This window comes from Danio rerio, chromosome 14, assembly GCF_052040795.2.
Source record: "Danio rerio strain M-AB ecotype USA chromosome 14, GRCz13ab, whole genome shotgun sequence".
Classification (NCBI taxonomy): Eukaryota; Metazoa; Chordata; class Actinopteri; order Cypriniformes; family Danionidae; genus Danio; species Danio rerio.
This window is the reverse complement of record NC_141034.1, coordinates 25,281,057-25,299,910: the sequence shown is the minus strand read 5'-3', so window position 1 is coordinate 25,299,910 and position 18,854 is coordinate 25,281,057. Positions and strand designations below refer to the sequence as shown.

At 35.8% G+C, this 18,854-nt stretch overlaps 1 protein-coding gene across 12 annotated transcripts in view; it reads right to left on the bottom strand.

The window, feature by feature from the left end:
* The window catches only part of ctbp1 (C-terminal binding protein 1), a 59,606-nt gene extending 45,301 nt beyond the window's left edge, over positions 1–14,305 (bottom strand). For 4 of the 12 annotated variants that reach the window (XM_087280794.1, XM_087280797.1, XM_087280799.1 and 1 more), the window contains exon 1: positions 13,954–14,305. Coding sequence is in view for 1 of the 12 variants with exons in the window: in XM_087280802.1 (XP_087136928.1) it covers positions 14,273–14,279 (7 nt within the window). In the remaining 11 variants the exon portion in view is untranslated. Of the gene's footprint in view, positions 1–837; positions 1,003–13,953 lie in introns of those variants that run through there. The other 8 variants (XM_087280795.1, XM_087280800.1, XM_087280796.1 and 5 more) reach the window with 3 other exon arrangements.
* Positions 14,306–18,854: the final 4,549 nt, after the last annotated feature.

The following is an 18,854-nucleotide window of genomic DNA, read 5'->3' as shown; positions in this document are numbered from 1 at the left end:
AGACAGCATACCTCGTTGCTGATTTTGAGGTTGGAACTCTTTAGTTCCTTGAAATTGTCCACCAGTTTGCTTTCCACTCAGGACAGCCTTAAACTTGGAACAAGAACCTGGGGAATGATTTTCATGACATCGCCAACAAAGCAAACTAGTCAAACTTTGTTCTGGAGGTAAGTTAGATTTTACCTCTACCCCTTTTGATTTTTTAGATAAATGCTGGTCAAGAAAAGAACTCTTAGGTAACTGTAACTGATTGTACTTTATTTGATGATCATAATCTCTCTCTAATTGTGTTCCTAATCTCACCAGTTCCTCTACAGTCTGTGCACGGCCACGAAGTTGACTAGCATAACAAGGATTCATCGCTTTTAAAAGAGCTTTCAAAACTTCAGTATCAGTAGCTTCTTTTTTCCAGCGTTTAAATAAAGCTTGAAATGAAAAAGCAAAGTCTCGAACACTTTCATTTGTCCCTTGCAGTCGATTACGCACTTTTTCTTCGAGCACATCCTGATAATCCTCTGGGAGGAAAACCGCTAAAAAAGCCTTCTGAAAACTTTCCCAAGAATTAATTTTAAATCTTACTGTCTCCCACCAATCTCGGGCTGAGGCATGCAGAACACTACGCATGGTGGCAAGTATCTCACTGTTTGACATTGGTCTTAGAGCTAAGAAGTCATTACATCTCTCCAAATAAATAACAGGATCAGACTCATCATTTACTCCCCCAAATGTAGGAAATACCATTTTAATAGGCGGAATACGCCCACAAGTCAAATTTGAAAGAGCAGGTTGACTAATGGACTCACTAGAGTCTACATGTGAAGATGTATTTGAACATACCTGAGACCCAGAAACCAGAACCTTTTCATCTACTTTAGTGTCAAGTGAGATCCTCTGCTGCATAAAGGAATCAAGCGAAGTTTGCATGGCAAGTAGCTCCTTCCTCAAGCTGCATACTTCTTCCTGTAATGTTTTTTCTCCTACCCTAGATTCTTCCAAAGCTCTCTTAAAGGAAGAAAACATTGAAGAGTTAGCCTCATCAAACATTGCCTTAAATTCATTGTGTGTCTGTTTCGAGTTCCACTGTATAGCTTCAATTGTATGTTTAGTAAACTCTTTCATACGGTCAGAAAGAACGTCTAAAAATTCAGAATGTGCTTTTTCAACCACAGTTAATGTTTTCTTAGGAACTTCATGAGTACAAAGTTCAGTACTGTCCTGAAGCCATTTTTTCTGCCGGTCTACTGTATCTACAAATACACTTTTAAGAGAATCAATTGCCTGGACTAAAACTGCTAAATCGTCTGTCCGACTTTCAGAGGAGAGGATCGGAGCCCCAATAAATGGCTGTTCCATCCCAGTGTCCTCATCTAATAATGATCGGTCAATCTGTGGAGTACCAGGACTGTTATGAGATGGGCCCTCACAACTACCTTCTGCTGCATCAGGAAAATTAATAAGAAAGTTTTCAGCTTCCATTATTAAGCAAAAATTACAAAAACCACTAAATATTTAGCATATCTCAGGGCCCCACGTTGGGCGCCAAATCTGTAGCGGTATTTGGCTAATAAAGTGGGTTGGGCGCCAGGGGTTGAAAGACCCCACTACAGTTTCTTAAATAATTCAATTAAATGAAAATTTAAGTTTCAACAGATGCATGATTTAATAAAACCAAATCAGATATTCAATCATACAACAGATCAATGAATTAATAAAGAAAAAAACAAAAAGAACAAACTTTAACTTCAACAAATTGTAAGTAAATCCATAAACCAAACAAACTTAAATTTCCAGGCCCAGGCACAATACCTTTTAATTACCTTTTACAAACAAAACCATCAACGGGTGATACATCAACCAACCATAAAGAAATAAATCAAATAAACCACTTCTAAATATACAACAACCAATATTAATCAAATTCCCACAAACATAATATTTCAAGTTCAAATCAAATCAATCACACATTCAAGAACTTATAGAACTCAGTTGTACACTTTACACATAGTAGATATTCCATTTGTGCACGCTGAATCAATTGCACCTTCAATGCACTTGAAATGTCTCTTAGTTCGTATACGCTAAAGTAGATTTTCCATTTGTGCACGCTGAAGTAATCGGGTAATTAATGCACTCTGAAATGTCTCTCAGTTCGTAAACGCTAAAGTAGATTTTCCATTTGTGCACGCTGAAGTAATCGGGTAATTAATGCACTCTGAAATGTCTCTCAGTTCGTATACGCTAAAGTAGATTTTCCATTTGTGCACGCTGAAGTAAACGGGTAATCAATGCACTTGAAATGTCTCTCAATTCGTATACGCTAAAGTAGATTTTCCATTTGTGCACGCTGAAGTAATCGTGAACGCAATGCACATTCATATGGTTACTCTACCATCTCATTAAATCTTTTGGACATACATACACATATACAAGTTAACCAAAACAATATAAATCAAAGAAGAAACATTTGCTTACCCGATCACCCGTCGATGCTACTGGGCCCAGAAAACTGCAACACAAATCCCGATCACGATAGTGATCAAACATTCAAACAAAAGGAAAGAAAAAACCCAAAACAAATAGGCAACTCGAGCGCCAAAAAACAAAATAAACCCGCGCCTCACTCCACAAACAAACCCGAGCGCATAATACGTTCACCATGCATCGCAAATACAACCTCCGCCAAAATCATAAACTCTTCCATTCATAAATGTTGCCGCTTCAACGTCCGCATCAAAAACATACTCGCACTTTCGATGCCGTGACCAACTTCAAAGAACACTGCCACTATCTCAGAGCAAGACCACGCAGCACGAAAACACATATTGAGCTACAAAAAACGGACTCAAAGCAACAAGTACGCAGTGCGCTCTCAACACACACACACACACACTCCGTCAGCATGACCTCTCAGTGACCCGGAATCACCTGCATGCTGACTGCGTGATAAGGAATGAATGAGAGAGAGCGAGAAACCCATCCAAGGCGCTCTAAATAACGTTGCATCAGCTGACAGCAGTAACCCAATCAGACGTCACTCATACAATAATAAGGAAAATTCTAATGACGATCGTCACAGTGTTGTACCACAGCAACAATATAATTACTACAACAATTTAATTCAAGAAATTATCTATAAGCTTCTAAGTACTATAGTACTTACAATTGTATTTTTATTGTAACGTAATTATGCAGCATCTACTGCCTCAATTACAAGCAAATATATTTTAGTTCAGTAAAAAACTCGGCCCTCTTCATAATATACAGTAAGCATCATGTCCAACTATTGTGATTATTTCTATTTATATCGCATCTTTTGTTTTTTCACCACAAGTTGGAGAGTAGTTCGGCGTAAACAACCAATACATCATTATGTGTGAGACTCAACTCCTAAAAACTACACAGCTCTTGTTATAATAAAATAAATAAACTGCCAATATTCAAAACAGCCACCTGCTTTCACTGAGTAGATTATAGTTTTCCGCTCCACTTGGGAATGTATTAATTACACCTCTCATAAAGCACAGAATAAACAGCGTTAAATCTCTACTGGTTGCTGAAGTATACTGCCATATAATCTAACCCAAGGGAGTGACTATACATTCGTTTCAAACAGGATTTATTTGAATGTCAATCCCAGATCAATGCCTTACCCCAAAGACTTCCACTGCAATGCGTTACTCTACAGAGTTCGTCATATAGTTTTCCGTAATAATCACATTTGCTGCAAATCAAATATATTTTTATGTTTGTAAAGCGAGTCCAGTTCATTTAATAGCTGATTAATGGGATAAGTTCACTGTTCATTAAGTTTTAATACAAGAATCTATAGATTGCACTGGATCAAATCAGCTTCTCTGATTAAATTCGTTTATCAACATCCGACTCTATAAAGTCAACACTTTACTCTGAAATGCTTCAACACCGAGAATTTTACTCTGATGAATTTGCTGTGTATATGATTTGATAGAGTATTTGATAGTTAACACAAGGGATGGTCAATATGACAAAAATCTAATACCACGATACAATTCATCTCATATATTTAACTATTCATTAGTATATTTTACTTTCAATTTTTTATTTAATCTTTTTTTTTAAGTTAAGTGGTTGCAAACAATTTATATGGACTGAATTTAAATAAACAAAATAAATTTAATATTCAACTTTGTTTGTTTAAATTCTGCTTATATAAATTGCTTGCAACGATTTGCAAAGAACCATTTTTTCCAGTGTAGAAATATCCAGATATTTACTAATCCGTGACCATGTTCCACACTTTATTTAGATCTTCAGGGCAAATGTTTAATTAAAATATGAAATAAAGCAAAAATATAAAAAAAAATATAAGACCCATTTTAAAAACTAATGCTTACAGGTCCAGCATAAAAATATAAAATATAACTATCTAAAATGCTAAAAATAAACACTGTACTTTCAAGATTGCAACTTTGTTCTCATTTCCATCTGTATCACCATAATGCTGCTTGTAATATTTAATTCTTTCATTTTTTTTCCACTTAGTCCCTTTATCAATCTGGGGTCACCACTAAGGAATTAACCACCATCTTATCCAGCATATGTTTTAAGCCTAGTTCACACTACAGGATTTTAAACATCAGCAGATCGCTGTGCCGTTCACACTACATGACTTGACTTTGTGTCTTTTAATCTCTGAGGTGTTCACACTACGCAACACTCTGTGAATGATTCACAAGAGGGGGGTCACACACTACATGATCTGACAACAACTCATTCCCCAACAGCTCATTCAAGCTTCCAAACCACAGCCAATAAAATTTTGAGGGAGGAGTCGTCAGAAAAAGCTGAACACTATTGGCTGCTTGTGTGCTGATTACATCACTGACAGCGTTTCAAGCTTTGGAGAAAGCATTTAAAAACATCGTCAAATCAGCTGATTTATGAGCGGATTAATCACTCATCTGCAGGTTCCAGTGGATAGATACACAGATTTTTTTAATTTTTGTAATTTTATAACTCTTTGAAATAAAACTACATATCTATAACACCCTGCCGTTTTCTAATTATCAGTGTATTTCTTTCTGACATTGTTATTTTTTTTTATAACAAAACAGTAAAGAACTGAGCATTTCTGCCTTAAATTACCATATTGGTCAAAATGACTGCATGCATGTCTGATACTTTTCACTGTGACTTTAAATATGTGTGCATTTTCTTGCCTGGCAACCTACTGCTAACATAAACAAAACTTTCTGATGGCAAAAACATCAATTTACTTCAGATATCTTTCAAAAAGGCATATTCTGTGCTGTGAAATAGCTCCTGTTTGTAAGTGAAAATGAAAGCCAAGATCTTTAAGTGTTTTAGTATCTTAACTACATATTTATAGGCTGTATTACAAAAAAAAGATTATATTTTTAGGGTAATGTGTCATTAAATATGATGCCAGACATTCAGAGCTTAATTTTAATATCTCAATAGAAGCTTTAATTGTAAATATGTTGTGACAGTATGGCGTTTCATATGAAAACGATCAGAATGAGCAGTATGGTAATTCTAATAGTTACAGAATTCTAGTTTCACTGTTAATATAGCCTACTCTCATGTCTGTGCTAACGCAAAATGAAGCGAGTGCACTGATGCCCATTCTGACCAATCACAGATGTTTCTGCTGAGCTCCTGAACACACAGGCATTCAGATCATGCTGATATGCTCTCTCATTGGCTGCAGCTTGTCACTACATCTGACCACACGTGAGGTTGAGTCGGCCGACTGCTCTGGAATATTTAGCATGCTGAATGTTGGATTTCCGTCTGCGAGGTGTTGGCGACGCGTCAGCGAGCCTCGTTGATGCGTTCTTCAGTCGTTCACACATAAAGAGCGGCGAGCGCCGTGCACCCGTAGATTTCTTCCCGATCACAGCCCGATCTGTCGGCGAGCTCGTTAACTTCCAAATCGGGCTCAAATCAGGCTTAAAATCCTCTAGTGTGAACTAGGCATTACGCAGCGTATCCCCTTCCAGCTGCAACCCATCACTGGGAAACTTATACACACTCATTTGCATACATACACTATGGACAATTTGATTTACCTAATCCACCTATAGCACATGTCATTGGACTTGTGGGGGAAACCGAAGCAGCCAGAGGAAATCGAGCAGCCAGAGTCTCGAACCAGCGACCTTCTTGCTGTGAGGCGACAGCACTACCTACTGCACCACTGCATAACTTACGGACAACTTAGCTTACCCAATTCACCTATATCACATGTCTTTGGATTGTGGGGGGAAAACCGGAGCACCCGGAGAAAACCCATGCAAAAACGGGAAGAACATGCAAACTCCACACAGAAATGCCAACTGACCCATCGAGGCTTGAACCAGTGACCTTCTTGCTGTGAGGAGATCGTGCTACCCACTGTGCCACGCACTTAAAATTCTGCACAGATAAATCATGAAAAAAAATTACATTTGCTCTTTGTTCAAACTACTTATCTAAAACAAACTAAAATAACACAATTCTGTGTTTTTTTGGAGGCAACTTAAAGGACACATATTTTACCCCTTTTACAAGATGTAAGATGAGCCTTTGGTGTCCCCAGAATTTGTCTGTAAAATTTCAGCTCAAAATACCCATCAGATAATTTTGTTATAGCCTCCAGAATCTGCCCATTTCGGTGTCTGAGTACAGTGTAGCTGTTTTAATAAGCAGCTTCTCCCTGCACACCGTTCCCACGTGCATGTGTGCTTCTCATCATGCGTTACTTAGGGTGCTTTCACACCTACACTTTTGTTTCGGAACCTGTCTCGTTTGCCCAGTTAGTGCGGTTCGTTTGGCATATGTGAACAGGGCAATCGCGCTCTGTTCCGCGCCAAAATAATCGCTCCGAGATCGCCTGAGTGCTTGATCTCGGCTTGATTGAAACGAATCCTGGAGCGGTTCGATTGCAGTGAGAAAGCGATCCGATCGGAGCGCGGTTATATCACAGTGTTTTATGGATATGTAATAGGCTTACGGCCATATGAAGAGAGAATTATGAGTAGGGCGGGAAGTTCCGCGAGTCTCCGGATGCCCGCAAACGAGTGATAATCTCCCGGTAATCTCGCGTCTCCCTCCCTGTCCTTAAATAGGCATCGTCGCGCACCCTTCTCACCCCTCCCCACAGCATCTTTCCTCAGACACGTCGCGCGCGCACCTTGTCAATCACCACCAAACCACCACCTCTCCTGACAGCGGGACGCTGCAAAATAAACCCTCACACTCACCAATGTAAGAAGAGTTTACTCACACGTGGCTTGTTTTAGCTCTTTTGGTCCGATTAGAAACTTTGCAGTGTGAAAGCGAACCGCTCCAAGAACAAAGAGCAACAATGTAACTTTGTAATCTCTGTTTCGGAACAACTGAATCGATTCACAGGTGTGAAAACACCCTTACAGAAACACAGCACAGTGACAGAGACAGACTCAGATGAAGCTGAAATACAGCTCACTAGTCAAAAATACCAAGTAAGTTTATTTCATGCATTTGTGTTGGAGTTTATTTAAGCCTTTCTGAATTGATGAGTCCCACACAAATGTTGTTTACTGTACACACACACTCACACAAGCACACATTAGCTTTTACTGACACTATGTGTCTGTGGTGATAACAGCAGTTAAGAATTACATAGCGATTTTACTGTCTTTGTTACAAACATGCTGTTTTAAAAATGTTTTTCAAATTTATAAACATCACAGAGAGTTGCAACATATTTTAATCCCAGTTTATTTGCAAAACAATGTTCTGTGGACATGTGTACATATGATATTATAGAAACATGGTGTCTGTCAATCAATTTGGTGGGCGGAAAAAAAACGCACTTCTACGTCATGTTGCAATGGGCCTCAAAATCACTGGGATTTGGGTCCTATATTAACGTAAAAAAATAATAATTAAAGAGACTTGTTGGGTTTATATCACTCCAATACACAATACTGTAAAAACTTACAGCTTACAATAGTAGTTTTTTATCATAGGTGACCTTTAAAGGTTTTATCCACTCAAATTTGTAAAAACAAATAAGCTAACTTGATTACTTCATGCTGCCACAACACAAATCGTTTGTATGAAACCCAGCATTTTTTACAGTGTATTAACATAAAAACAATATGTTTTGTGATACTAAAAAATAAACAGAGCAGAATATGAAACAATATGTTTTATACTGTCCATATGGTCATACTGCACATCCCTATCAGCACACTACATATAAAAGCTAAAGGCTACTTACTGTACTGTATGTCATGCCACATGTACTGTACTACATTTCTGCGATTTGCTAGGCCTCTGCTACAGTAAATGAATAACAAGTCAGTCTGGGAACACAGACATACTGTATCTTGCGTGTGTGCGCTCTGGTGGAGAAGTCAGACGAATTGGCACTCAAGCAGAAGAGCTCCATTCTTTGTGAATTCATTAGCGCTGGTCAGGACCTCAGGGGGCCATTGGTTTTGGCAAGTGAAGCACAAAGTATGCGTCACGTATGTGATCCAAGCGATGCGGCCACATTGAACAAGCTGGCTAATCACGCCTGTGCCACAAAATGACTGCTCACGCATTGATCCAGTAGAAAAATTTATGGAAAATCCATCATTTGTTAAAGAAATGTCAGGTTTAACTTGCATTCACGCAACCATTAAACCTAAAGAAACTAGTTTTATTAGAGAACATTCCAGACACTAGACAACATAAAATGCTATCTAACGAGTTATAACACACCCTCAAATCTGTAAGAATAACTGTGGCAGCAAACAAACTTGATGTGCTTGCTCTTAGAAAGATTGGTAATGTGATTGAAGTCAAAATCTGTTGATTTAATCTTCATAAAGAGCCAGTCAATATTCCTAATGCAAAATCCTAGTAAACTCTTTAATGCAAAGGATTCAAAAAGAAGCTTTTGTTGCTATATGTCATAAAATTGGACATTCACATCAACCAATGCTTTGTAATTTCCCAATAAAATGTTGAATATTTTTCTCTCTACTATGTATTAGTATATAAGAGGCTCAACTTCTGCTGCTGAAAATAGCCCCAAACCATGACACTTCACCTCCATCTTTCACTGACTTCACAGACATAATGCTTCATAACTTTCATCGCTAAAAGGTAATTTTGGAATAAGGATGCTCATTTCGGTTATTTTGCCAGCAACAACCACTACTTCTTAACAGAATATTAATGGTTAACTGGTCAGATTAATATTTAATTATTATATATATATATATATATATATATATATATATATATATATTTTCTATATATATATATATATATATATATATATATATATATATATATATATATATATATATATATATATATATATATATATATATATATATATATATATATATATATATATATATATATATATATATAAATATATATATATATAATTTTTTTTTTTTTACCACAAAATTTCTGGGAATTACCACCACAAAATCTGTCATTTTAATTGCAACACAAAAAAAATCACAAAAACAATTATGAAAAACTAGTAGTCTGTAAAATAAAAGCCTCAGCTTAGTGCGGCATTATTATTATGCAAAAATCAAGAAAATTGTTGGATTTGTTTGATTCTTAGATTAGGCTATTTATGCTAAGATATTTTATAAGAACTATTAATGACTGTAATTTTCCAAATGCAAAAAAAATGTTGGTTTGTTTATACATTTAAGCAGCCAATTAAAAAAAATAATAATAATAGTTTTAGCATTTAATTGATACCATTAATCGGTTAAAATGCACACTTTCGGTTAACAGTGAATCGGTTATTATGAGCATCCCTACTTTGGAACATTTCTCTGTCGACACAATATGCTCCTTAACAAAGCTAAATCAGGCCATTTGACTCTTTCTGCAGAAAGGTTTGAAGACATTTGCTGAAACACACCCTTACCCTGTTCAGAGCTGATGATCAATTCCAGTTGCAGAGTTGAACCGACTGCCCACTGAGAAAATCTGCATAATCCAGCCTTCTCATGCATTTGTCTTTCGAGGAAAAATACTGCCAGCTAAATAGGTTTTGTCACAGGGTCACCACAAAAGGAGGATAAGTTAGGATGATACTATCAGGTGGCCCAACAACACCCAACCCTCTCCTTATCTTTGTTATTCATCTACATGCCCCTGCCCCTCCATCCTTCACCTTCATGAACACCAATCCCACATCATCCGCATCATTAATCCATGGTCACACCGCACCATAGGCGTCCATTCATTTGCATGCGGATGTGGCAGACCGGAAACGTAAGCTTGTGAGACAAGTTTGGCATGTCGCTGCATTGCAAAGTTCAAACTAGGTGAACTCTGACCTGCGTAATTGTGTGAGACTAATAGAAGATCAAAACATGACCTCTCTGTACAGAAATGACTAATAAGAGTTTACAGTAAAGTAATACCTATTGTACTTCATCATTCCATTTTAATTTATAATTAGTTTAGAACATCCATTTACACATTAGGGCTGCACAATACATCATTTCAGCATCGATATCCTAATGTGCGAATCTGCAATAGTCACATCGCAGGATCTGCACTGTCAAAATATGATCATAATAGACTCTTATCACATTTCCTAGCTTCTCAGCAGGGGACATCATCATAGTTGGGTCAACTTAGAGTGCAGTGGATAGTAGAGTACAGCAAATAATCTTTCTACGATCCTATCTGCTGAAATAATAAAAGATGCCACGATGGTGTTCTCAAGACTTTCAGAAAAAGGAAAAAAAATTGTGTGAGACTGATGACGGCAGCCAGAGGAGAGAATAACCTTAAATTTACTCTCAGCCCTACAGATCCTGCATTAAAAACACCTAGCATAAATGGTCATTTGTTTTTTCAAATGTAACGCAAACATGATGTAATACATACATAAATACATAACAAATATATTAAAAACCTTTAAGGATTTAAGATTTTGATGACCGTTAAACCATTGTGAAATACATCCATTAAACAGAAAACATACAAAGTATAACTTTAATAATATGAAACTTTTATTTGAATGTGTTTTCAAGGCATTTGACTGTATGATTTCAAATAAATTAAAACCATTTGTGCACAAGTAATTATAAAGTTTGCTGCTTTAATTAATCAATAAAGATGAATTGTTTTTAATTATTTAATCAATTAAAGGAAATTTGCACTGTTATTTAACATTTTACATTTTGAATTTCTATACTTCAACACTGTTCGACTCAATCGAAAACCATAAAGTGTTGTTTATTGTTTAATTTTTATCTTTGTTCTGCTGTTTTCACCAATGCTTTAATTTATTTTATATAGATTATGTATTTACTGTATAATTTTGTATATTTCATACAGATGCACTCTGCTACCAATCATTCCAATCAATATAAAATTAGAAATTATTTCCAAATAAAGTCATCTTAGAAAACTATATTCATATTGCATTATATCGCACAAAAATGAAGTATCACAATGTCAGTTTTTTCCAATATTATGCAGCCCTAAAACTTGTAAAATAAAGCAATACATTAAGTGTTTGTAATATAAATGTAGTGTAAATGTAAGTATATTTATTTTAAAAAGATTTCATAAAAAAAATATTTTGATTGAAACCAACTGGCCATATTCCCTGCTTGTAAAACAGCACAAGGACATAACAAGGTGAAAACCATCTCCACACCAAACCGCACATCCACCAGTCAAATCAATTCTGAGCCACGGTAAGAGGACAGCTGGGAAAAGAACCTGTCAGAGGACACAATCTATGATGAATGAGGAATATTGCAACTGGATCTGCTGAAAACCTCAAAAAGCCCATAGAAAAAGACAATGAAAGAGGGAAAATAGAAGTGGGGAGAGGCAAACAGCATAAGAAAGATGCCCCTGAGAAAGATTACACTGCCTCAGACTCACACTGCTGCTGCCGCCTCCCTGCCAGCACACACACACACACAACACACACTGCAGCGTGGCGAATGGGTAAACTCCCTCACATCGCCTATCTTCAAGGCAAGAGGGTGCATGGATAACATTTCCCTAAATAAATTCACTGTGACTGAAGGCATCCTATTAAACTAGGCTGCAAACTGAGAGTGAAGCAAGAAAATTTCATTAAAACACCCACTGAGACCTAACGGTCCATCATTAGATCAAAGTCCATTAACAGATTGTATCTAAGGAATATCTACATGGTGAACGCCAGAGAACAGGCAGTGATTTGACTGAGATTATTTTCTGTCTCAAAGTCTTGGCGCAGTTCGTGCTGTGATTTCAGTCAACCATGTTCTCGACAACAGACAAAATTCTACAGGATGCTATGAAAGCACTGGATGTTCTGCTCTGATATGCAAATACAGATACTAAAAATATGTCTAAAGTAGACTGAACACAAAACAAGCACTCAGCAAAAAAAGAAAACACATAAATCAAATCAAATTATAAACGATGACAAACAATCAAATAGGACCACCAAGTGAGGGAAGTGTGACATTTTATCCTTTGTGGAACTTCACCTGTCCAATGTTTGTTGCTAGAAGGGATCGATCGGCCGAAAGTTTACAAAAATTATTTATATCATTTATTAAACTGCTAGTAGAGATGCTTCGTCAGTCGATCGGTCAGAGATCGGTATTGGTCGATAATCACATTTCATAACTCATGATTGGTACTTGCTAATCTGAGGTGCGTTTCCCAAACAATGACGCAACTCGCGGCTGAACTATTATAGTACGATGCATCGTTTTAGAAAGAACGATGTAGTAACGAGGGTTTCCAAAAACTCCTAGTTTCTCTATCGCAGATCCATCCTTTAACCCATGTTAGTTCCAACGTAAAACGTCCATAATGATGCTCTAAACGGGGTGGTAACAACTTCTTTAGAAAAGAACCCCATAATGTCTTTGTGCAAATTATTTTGTTTTACACGCACACGCATTTAAAGAAAATCCAATATTAGTTTTAACATGCACTCGTTGTCCTTATTAACTTAAATATATGTAAATGGCACATATAAAACCTGTATTTGCTTTACAAATATCATTAAGAACATTGCATATTCTATATCATATTCTATAACATAAAATCACTTACAAAAGCTAATATGTATTCTAGTATCATATATAAATCATATTAATTAATTAATTAATTAATTAATTAATTAATTAATTAATTAATAATGACACTATTAAGACATTTATATTTATTATTTATTAGGAAATGAAAAAACTCCTACTTTAATAAAAATATTAATAATAATAATAATGATGATGATGATGATGATGATGATAGACATCTAAACGTAGACAGCTTGGCTAAAACAAGACTAAACTTGGGATGTCAGACAAAATCTAATTGTCATCTAAGAACAGCCCAAAACTAGACTAGTCGTCAAGACAGACTTTAAATGTGTAGTAATTCATTTCTGTTTATTTGACGACTAACGTTAGTCTAGTTTTGGCCTATTCTTAGGCGTCTATTAAATTTTTACTGACAGCCCAAATGTAACCTTGTTTTAGACAAGACGACTATGTTTACCGTTTAGAGGTCTATTAGACATCAATTAAAAACAAACAAAAAAATGCTTGCTGGGAAGTGTCATAAAATGATGTCGTAATTAATTTAATGAAACTTTACCTGAGGTGTGTAACTAACTTAGTATGCTAACTAGTATGCTAATAAATAATGCAAACAAATAAGCTGCAGCTAACGTTACATTCAGGAATGTAAATCTCTGCTCGTTGGGAGCCCAATTTGATTTGATATATTGATATTAAGATAATCTTGAATCCTATCAAATTAATAAAGATTTAGAAAGCGTCAGTTGTAGGATTAAGTTATACGTACATTAATTCAATCCACGTAACTTATTTAACGGATGGCTGCCTTCCCTTATATTCTACATCCCTATCACAAAATTCCATATTAATTCTCTAAACTTTTACCAGATACTATCATGTCTTTATTTACCATGTCCATACGGTTCTCATCCCAGCTTCAGTCAGTGTCTCACTTGTTACCGCCATTGAAGGAATAATGATTCATTAATGTCAAGTTGCGATCCCACTTACTCAAAGTAACCCGAATTGTGCCACACTAAGTGCCCTCAAATTGCAAGTATGTTAGCTAAGAAAGCCAGCCCCGTCAAAAGCAGTCCACAGCCGCCTTCATCTCCCTGACAGGAATAAAAGAGCTAATGAAAGCAGAGCTCTATCGGCGCGATTTGGCCTCTTTTCTTTTGTGACAAGCACACATCCAGCTCAAAGAGAAAAGCAAAACAATCACAAACCTTGCATCACCCGCTTTGAAGGCTAAAGTCCCTGATGTGCCCCGGGAATCGGGTAGAACATGCAATGAAATTGTGTCCAATCAGGGCCGTGTGACCGATCCTGTAGCCAATAAGGGCGAGCTGCGCTTGGACGGGAGCCAATCATATTAAGGTTCGTTGCTCCAGCGGACTCAGAGGGGTGGGGGAGGGTTTACTCGCGTGCTCGTGCAGGAAAAAGAAATGTGAGCGCGATGTGGGGTGAAAGTGAGGGTGGAGGGTGAAGGGGGATGGTTAACAAACTAAATTGTTCAAGTAATGCATTTGTTCCCATTAAAAATCGCCTCAAGTAACTAAGTACTAAGTAAATAATCACTTTAAGCAGCTATATTTCCAAATGCTGCTATATATAAATCAAGTTCAACACACACACACACACACACATACCGAAATTCAACAGTTCATGAATGAAAAAATGTTAAACAAGATTGTAGAGCATCTGCATTTTGACTTATCGATAGATATGTGAAAAAGCATCATAAAAATCTTCAAACTCAAAGTCCTGATTTATGTCAAATGTCTTCATCTGCAACTCAAGGTCAGTAGCCCATAGACTTTAAGGTAAAGCTCCATACTGTGAGTTTTATTGTCTTTAATGATCAGAAGTAATCTAATTTTTTTATGAGTGAGGGGGAAACATTAAATCTCTTTTCTGTTTGTACATGATCAGGTTTCAGATTTATGTCAAAGATTCAAGGAAATTGTAAATTTAAAAGATTTACACAGTGATTTGTTTTGTGCCCTAGTTTTGGCATTCACCTCATATCAGAAATAGAAACTATTTAGACCTATACATTTTTTTCATGAGTTTCTGCTGAATTACTTAATTTTATAAAAAAAACTTGATATAATTCAAATAAATAGCCCAGGTATGTATAGCCCCAAATATGTATAGAAATCTTCTTTCTCCAGACTGTCCACCTCTGGAATTCATTTTAATTGAAATAAAAACTATTTATCACATAGTGTGATAAAGAGTCCATTGATTAACTGTCAACATCTACTCACATTTTACTTTACATGAATGCCTTCTTTAAAATAAGGATTTTAAGTCTTTGTTAAAGTGTTATAAAAATATCAAATCTAAAAAAAATCACACCTGATTGAATCAAGAAAACATAAGGTCATTAACAATAATTGACACATATGTAAACATTTACAGATTTTTAAGGTGAGAAGAACTGGAATGTGTAGTTTGCATTCCTTCATGGGTGTGGGCAAAACAAAAAAATCTCTATGCATGTTTTTTCCACCTATTCTCTGGTTGAATTTTCTGTACAGCATCATGGGTATTTTTATTTTTTTGCACAAAAACACACAAAAGACATCTTAAATAAAGTTTATGAAAAATTTCCATTAATTTTATTCAAAAGGAAATAGATTTTGATAACAATTGATATACCTTTAAAGACAAGCCTGTTGTGAGATCTAAAGTTGATCCTTAATTGTGTATGCATTTGTTGAACTCATAATTAAACTTATTTTCAAAGCAATTTTGTTCAATAGCGGAAAGTGAGCATAAAAATCAATAGATGTTAAATGAATTGTTTGTATGGATACATCAGTTGTAGGTTTATATTTTTCTGTTGGTTTTAGTTTGTTTGTGTCACTTTATTTTAATCTGTTTGCAATGCATTGTGATATGGTAGTTCTTTCCCAGCTGTTTCTTTTATATATTCTGGTTTGGTTCATTGCTTCTAACACTTTAACAATTATTCAATAAATCCTATAGAAGAAAATTAATCATCACTTCATAATGAATAAAAAAATATATATTTTCCATATAGTTTGAATAAGAGGAATGGAATGTGCATGTGTGCTTGAGTTGTGTTGCTTCACTTCCATTCATAAATTCTCTCCTGTGGCCTCATGGGATAGTAAAGTGTCCACTGAATGTGCACTTAAGAATCTCAGCTCAAGTAGATTATAGAAATACATTATGAATTTGAACATTCTGCATTTACTGGTTCTCATAGGGAAGTATGCAATTTCAGCCACATAAAAGCATTAATGCATTACAAAATGCATACAGGAAGTGACACAGAAGTTCAGAGGACGACCACTTCTTCTGTACTTTGAAGTAAGCTTATAGTTTAAAACAAACAATATTGTAGTTAAAAGAAGTATGTTGCACTTGTCACTTTTTTGTTTCAGAAATCAGGTTTCCACTATTGTGGCAATTATTTTTTAAACATAAGCATTTGGTTAACTGAATTATACTCAGAAATGGTGTAAATGGTGAGAGAATCATCATTTTGTTTTAGATCTCTGGATAACAGAAAAATAAAAATTCTGTCATTATTTACTCAGCCTACACATGTTCCAAAACTGTCAAGTTCATTTCTTCTGTTTAAAAGGTGAAGAATTAAATAATGTTGGAAACAGTTAGCCATTGACTTCCATAGTAGCTTATTGTTTTTAAATTTGTTCTGATATGTACATCAACAGCTACCGGTTTCCATCTTCTTTTGTATTCAATAGGAAACAACTCTTAAAAAGGTTTGGAAACAGTTGAGGGTCACAAAGAGTTAATTTAGTTCACCCCAAAAAGAAAATATAATCTCTATTCAGATATTTTAAGTGAAATACAAGTGCTCCTTTACCCTCCATAGACAGCATTGTTTCTGACTTGTTAAAAAAATTTAAAATACTCAAAACAGACCATTTACCTTCAGTGATTTGATCAGAATATCATCAAGCTACTACAATGCACACCTGAATCAAAAACAACAACTCTTCTCCTCAAAATCATTATGGATGTGCATTTACGGGTCCTATTCATTGACAAAAACACTGGCATTCCGCTGGCATTTCCAGTTGTTTAAAATCAGTATTTGTGCGCATATACGTATTATCAGCTTGTTAATTTACCTATTGAATTACTGAAGTCATGTGATCTATTTTTTGAGGGTGCTTTATTTGGGTATTTTTCTGGAATTTAAATGAGTCTGGAAACTTGGAGCTCTCATCCCCTAAATTATCTTAAACTCCCCAAGAAATCAAAACTAACTATATGATTTGGTTAGCTCACATTGCCAGTTTTGTGGTGAACAATTCATCTGTGCATGTCATTAAAAAAATGTTTGCCCTTCTAATCTTTAATTGAAATCAGAAAACTTCCTGTTAGTTTTCAGTTAAATTCTCAGATTACGTGAGTTTGAGGTAAAGGGCGTGGCCAACCTATACTTAAAACTGCTGCAACTGCTGGTTTTGACAGCAAACAGAAAGGGTGAGCAGGAGGTGTATGTTAGGTTGTAATAACTCTTCTAAAACCCCTTTCCCAATCTTTCTAAATGAAACGCCTATTTTACTACATTCATTCAGCCTCTGGTAGAACAAACCCACTGTTTGCTCTTTTAAAATTCCATATAATAATTTATCGATAAACACACACCATCTGCTCTCTATCTGTGAGAATTTTGCATGCTCAAACTCTAGTGTGATCGCAGTTTCAGATGCGAAAAACATTTGGTATACAGTTAAAGGTGACACGAATACACATAAATTAGGGAAATTTAATCACCAAAAAAAGTGAGTATATCGAGGGTATACGCAATTATTGATCCTTTAAAGTCGTAATACCCAAACAGTGGTAAAAAAGTAAGCATATGGAGTATACATGCGTATAGCCCTGACTACACCATTGGTTCCAACCCAACTCCAACATACTTAAGTTGCGATCACACTGCACTTTTCTCCCTATAGACATCCATTCATACGCACAAGAATGCGTCACATTGAAAACGCAGATTGCTGCGTTGAAAAGATCAAACTTGGAGTACAAAATCGCATCACATAATTGCGTGAGATCGAAAATCCAAAAATGACCTCTTCGGACAGGAATTTAAAACATGGACCTATCACTTGTTTTTTTTTTTTTAATGTATAATCATCTTGTTTAATCCCGCCCCTCTTGCAGCGACATATAACAGGATTTCACATGCTCAAACTCTAGTGTGACTGTTACCTGTAGATTTCAAACAAGCCTGAAGGACTCGGTTAGTTTGATCATGTGTGTTTAATAGACCCTTTTCACACTTCTGGCTTTCTCAGTAGTGGAAGGCATCATGGTTGGGTAAACTTAGAGCGCAGTGAATGGGAGAGTACAACAAAAACATCTTTTACAATCCTATTTGCTGAAATATAAAAAACTCCATGGTGGTGTTATCACGACTTTCAGAAATAGGGGGAAAAAATTGTGTGAGACTGATGATGGCAGCCAGAGGAGACAATAACATCAAATTTACTCTAAGCCCTACAGACGCTACAAACACCTCGCTTTAGAGGTAATTGGTTTTAATGTAATTTGACGCAAAGTTGATCTAATACATTCATAAATGCATATAAATGTTTACGTGTTTTTTAAAAATCTAAATATTAAAAACTTTCAGGGATTTAAGTTTATGATGACTGCTAAACGTGTTAAACAATGACCCTTAAGTTAAATGTCTTTTAAAAGGAGTCCATTAGGGTTGGAACTAGTTCAGTAAAGTTAGCAACGAATCTGTGAATCTGTTGCTACCTTTGCTGAACTGTTGGAACTTAA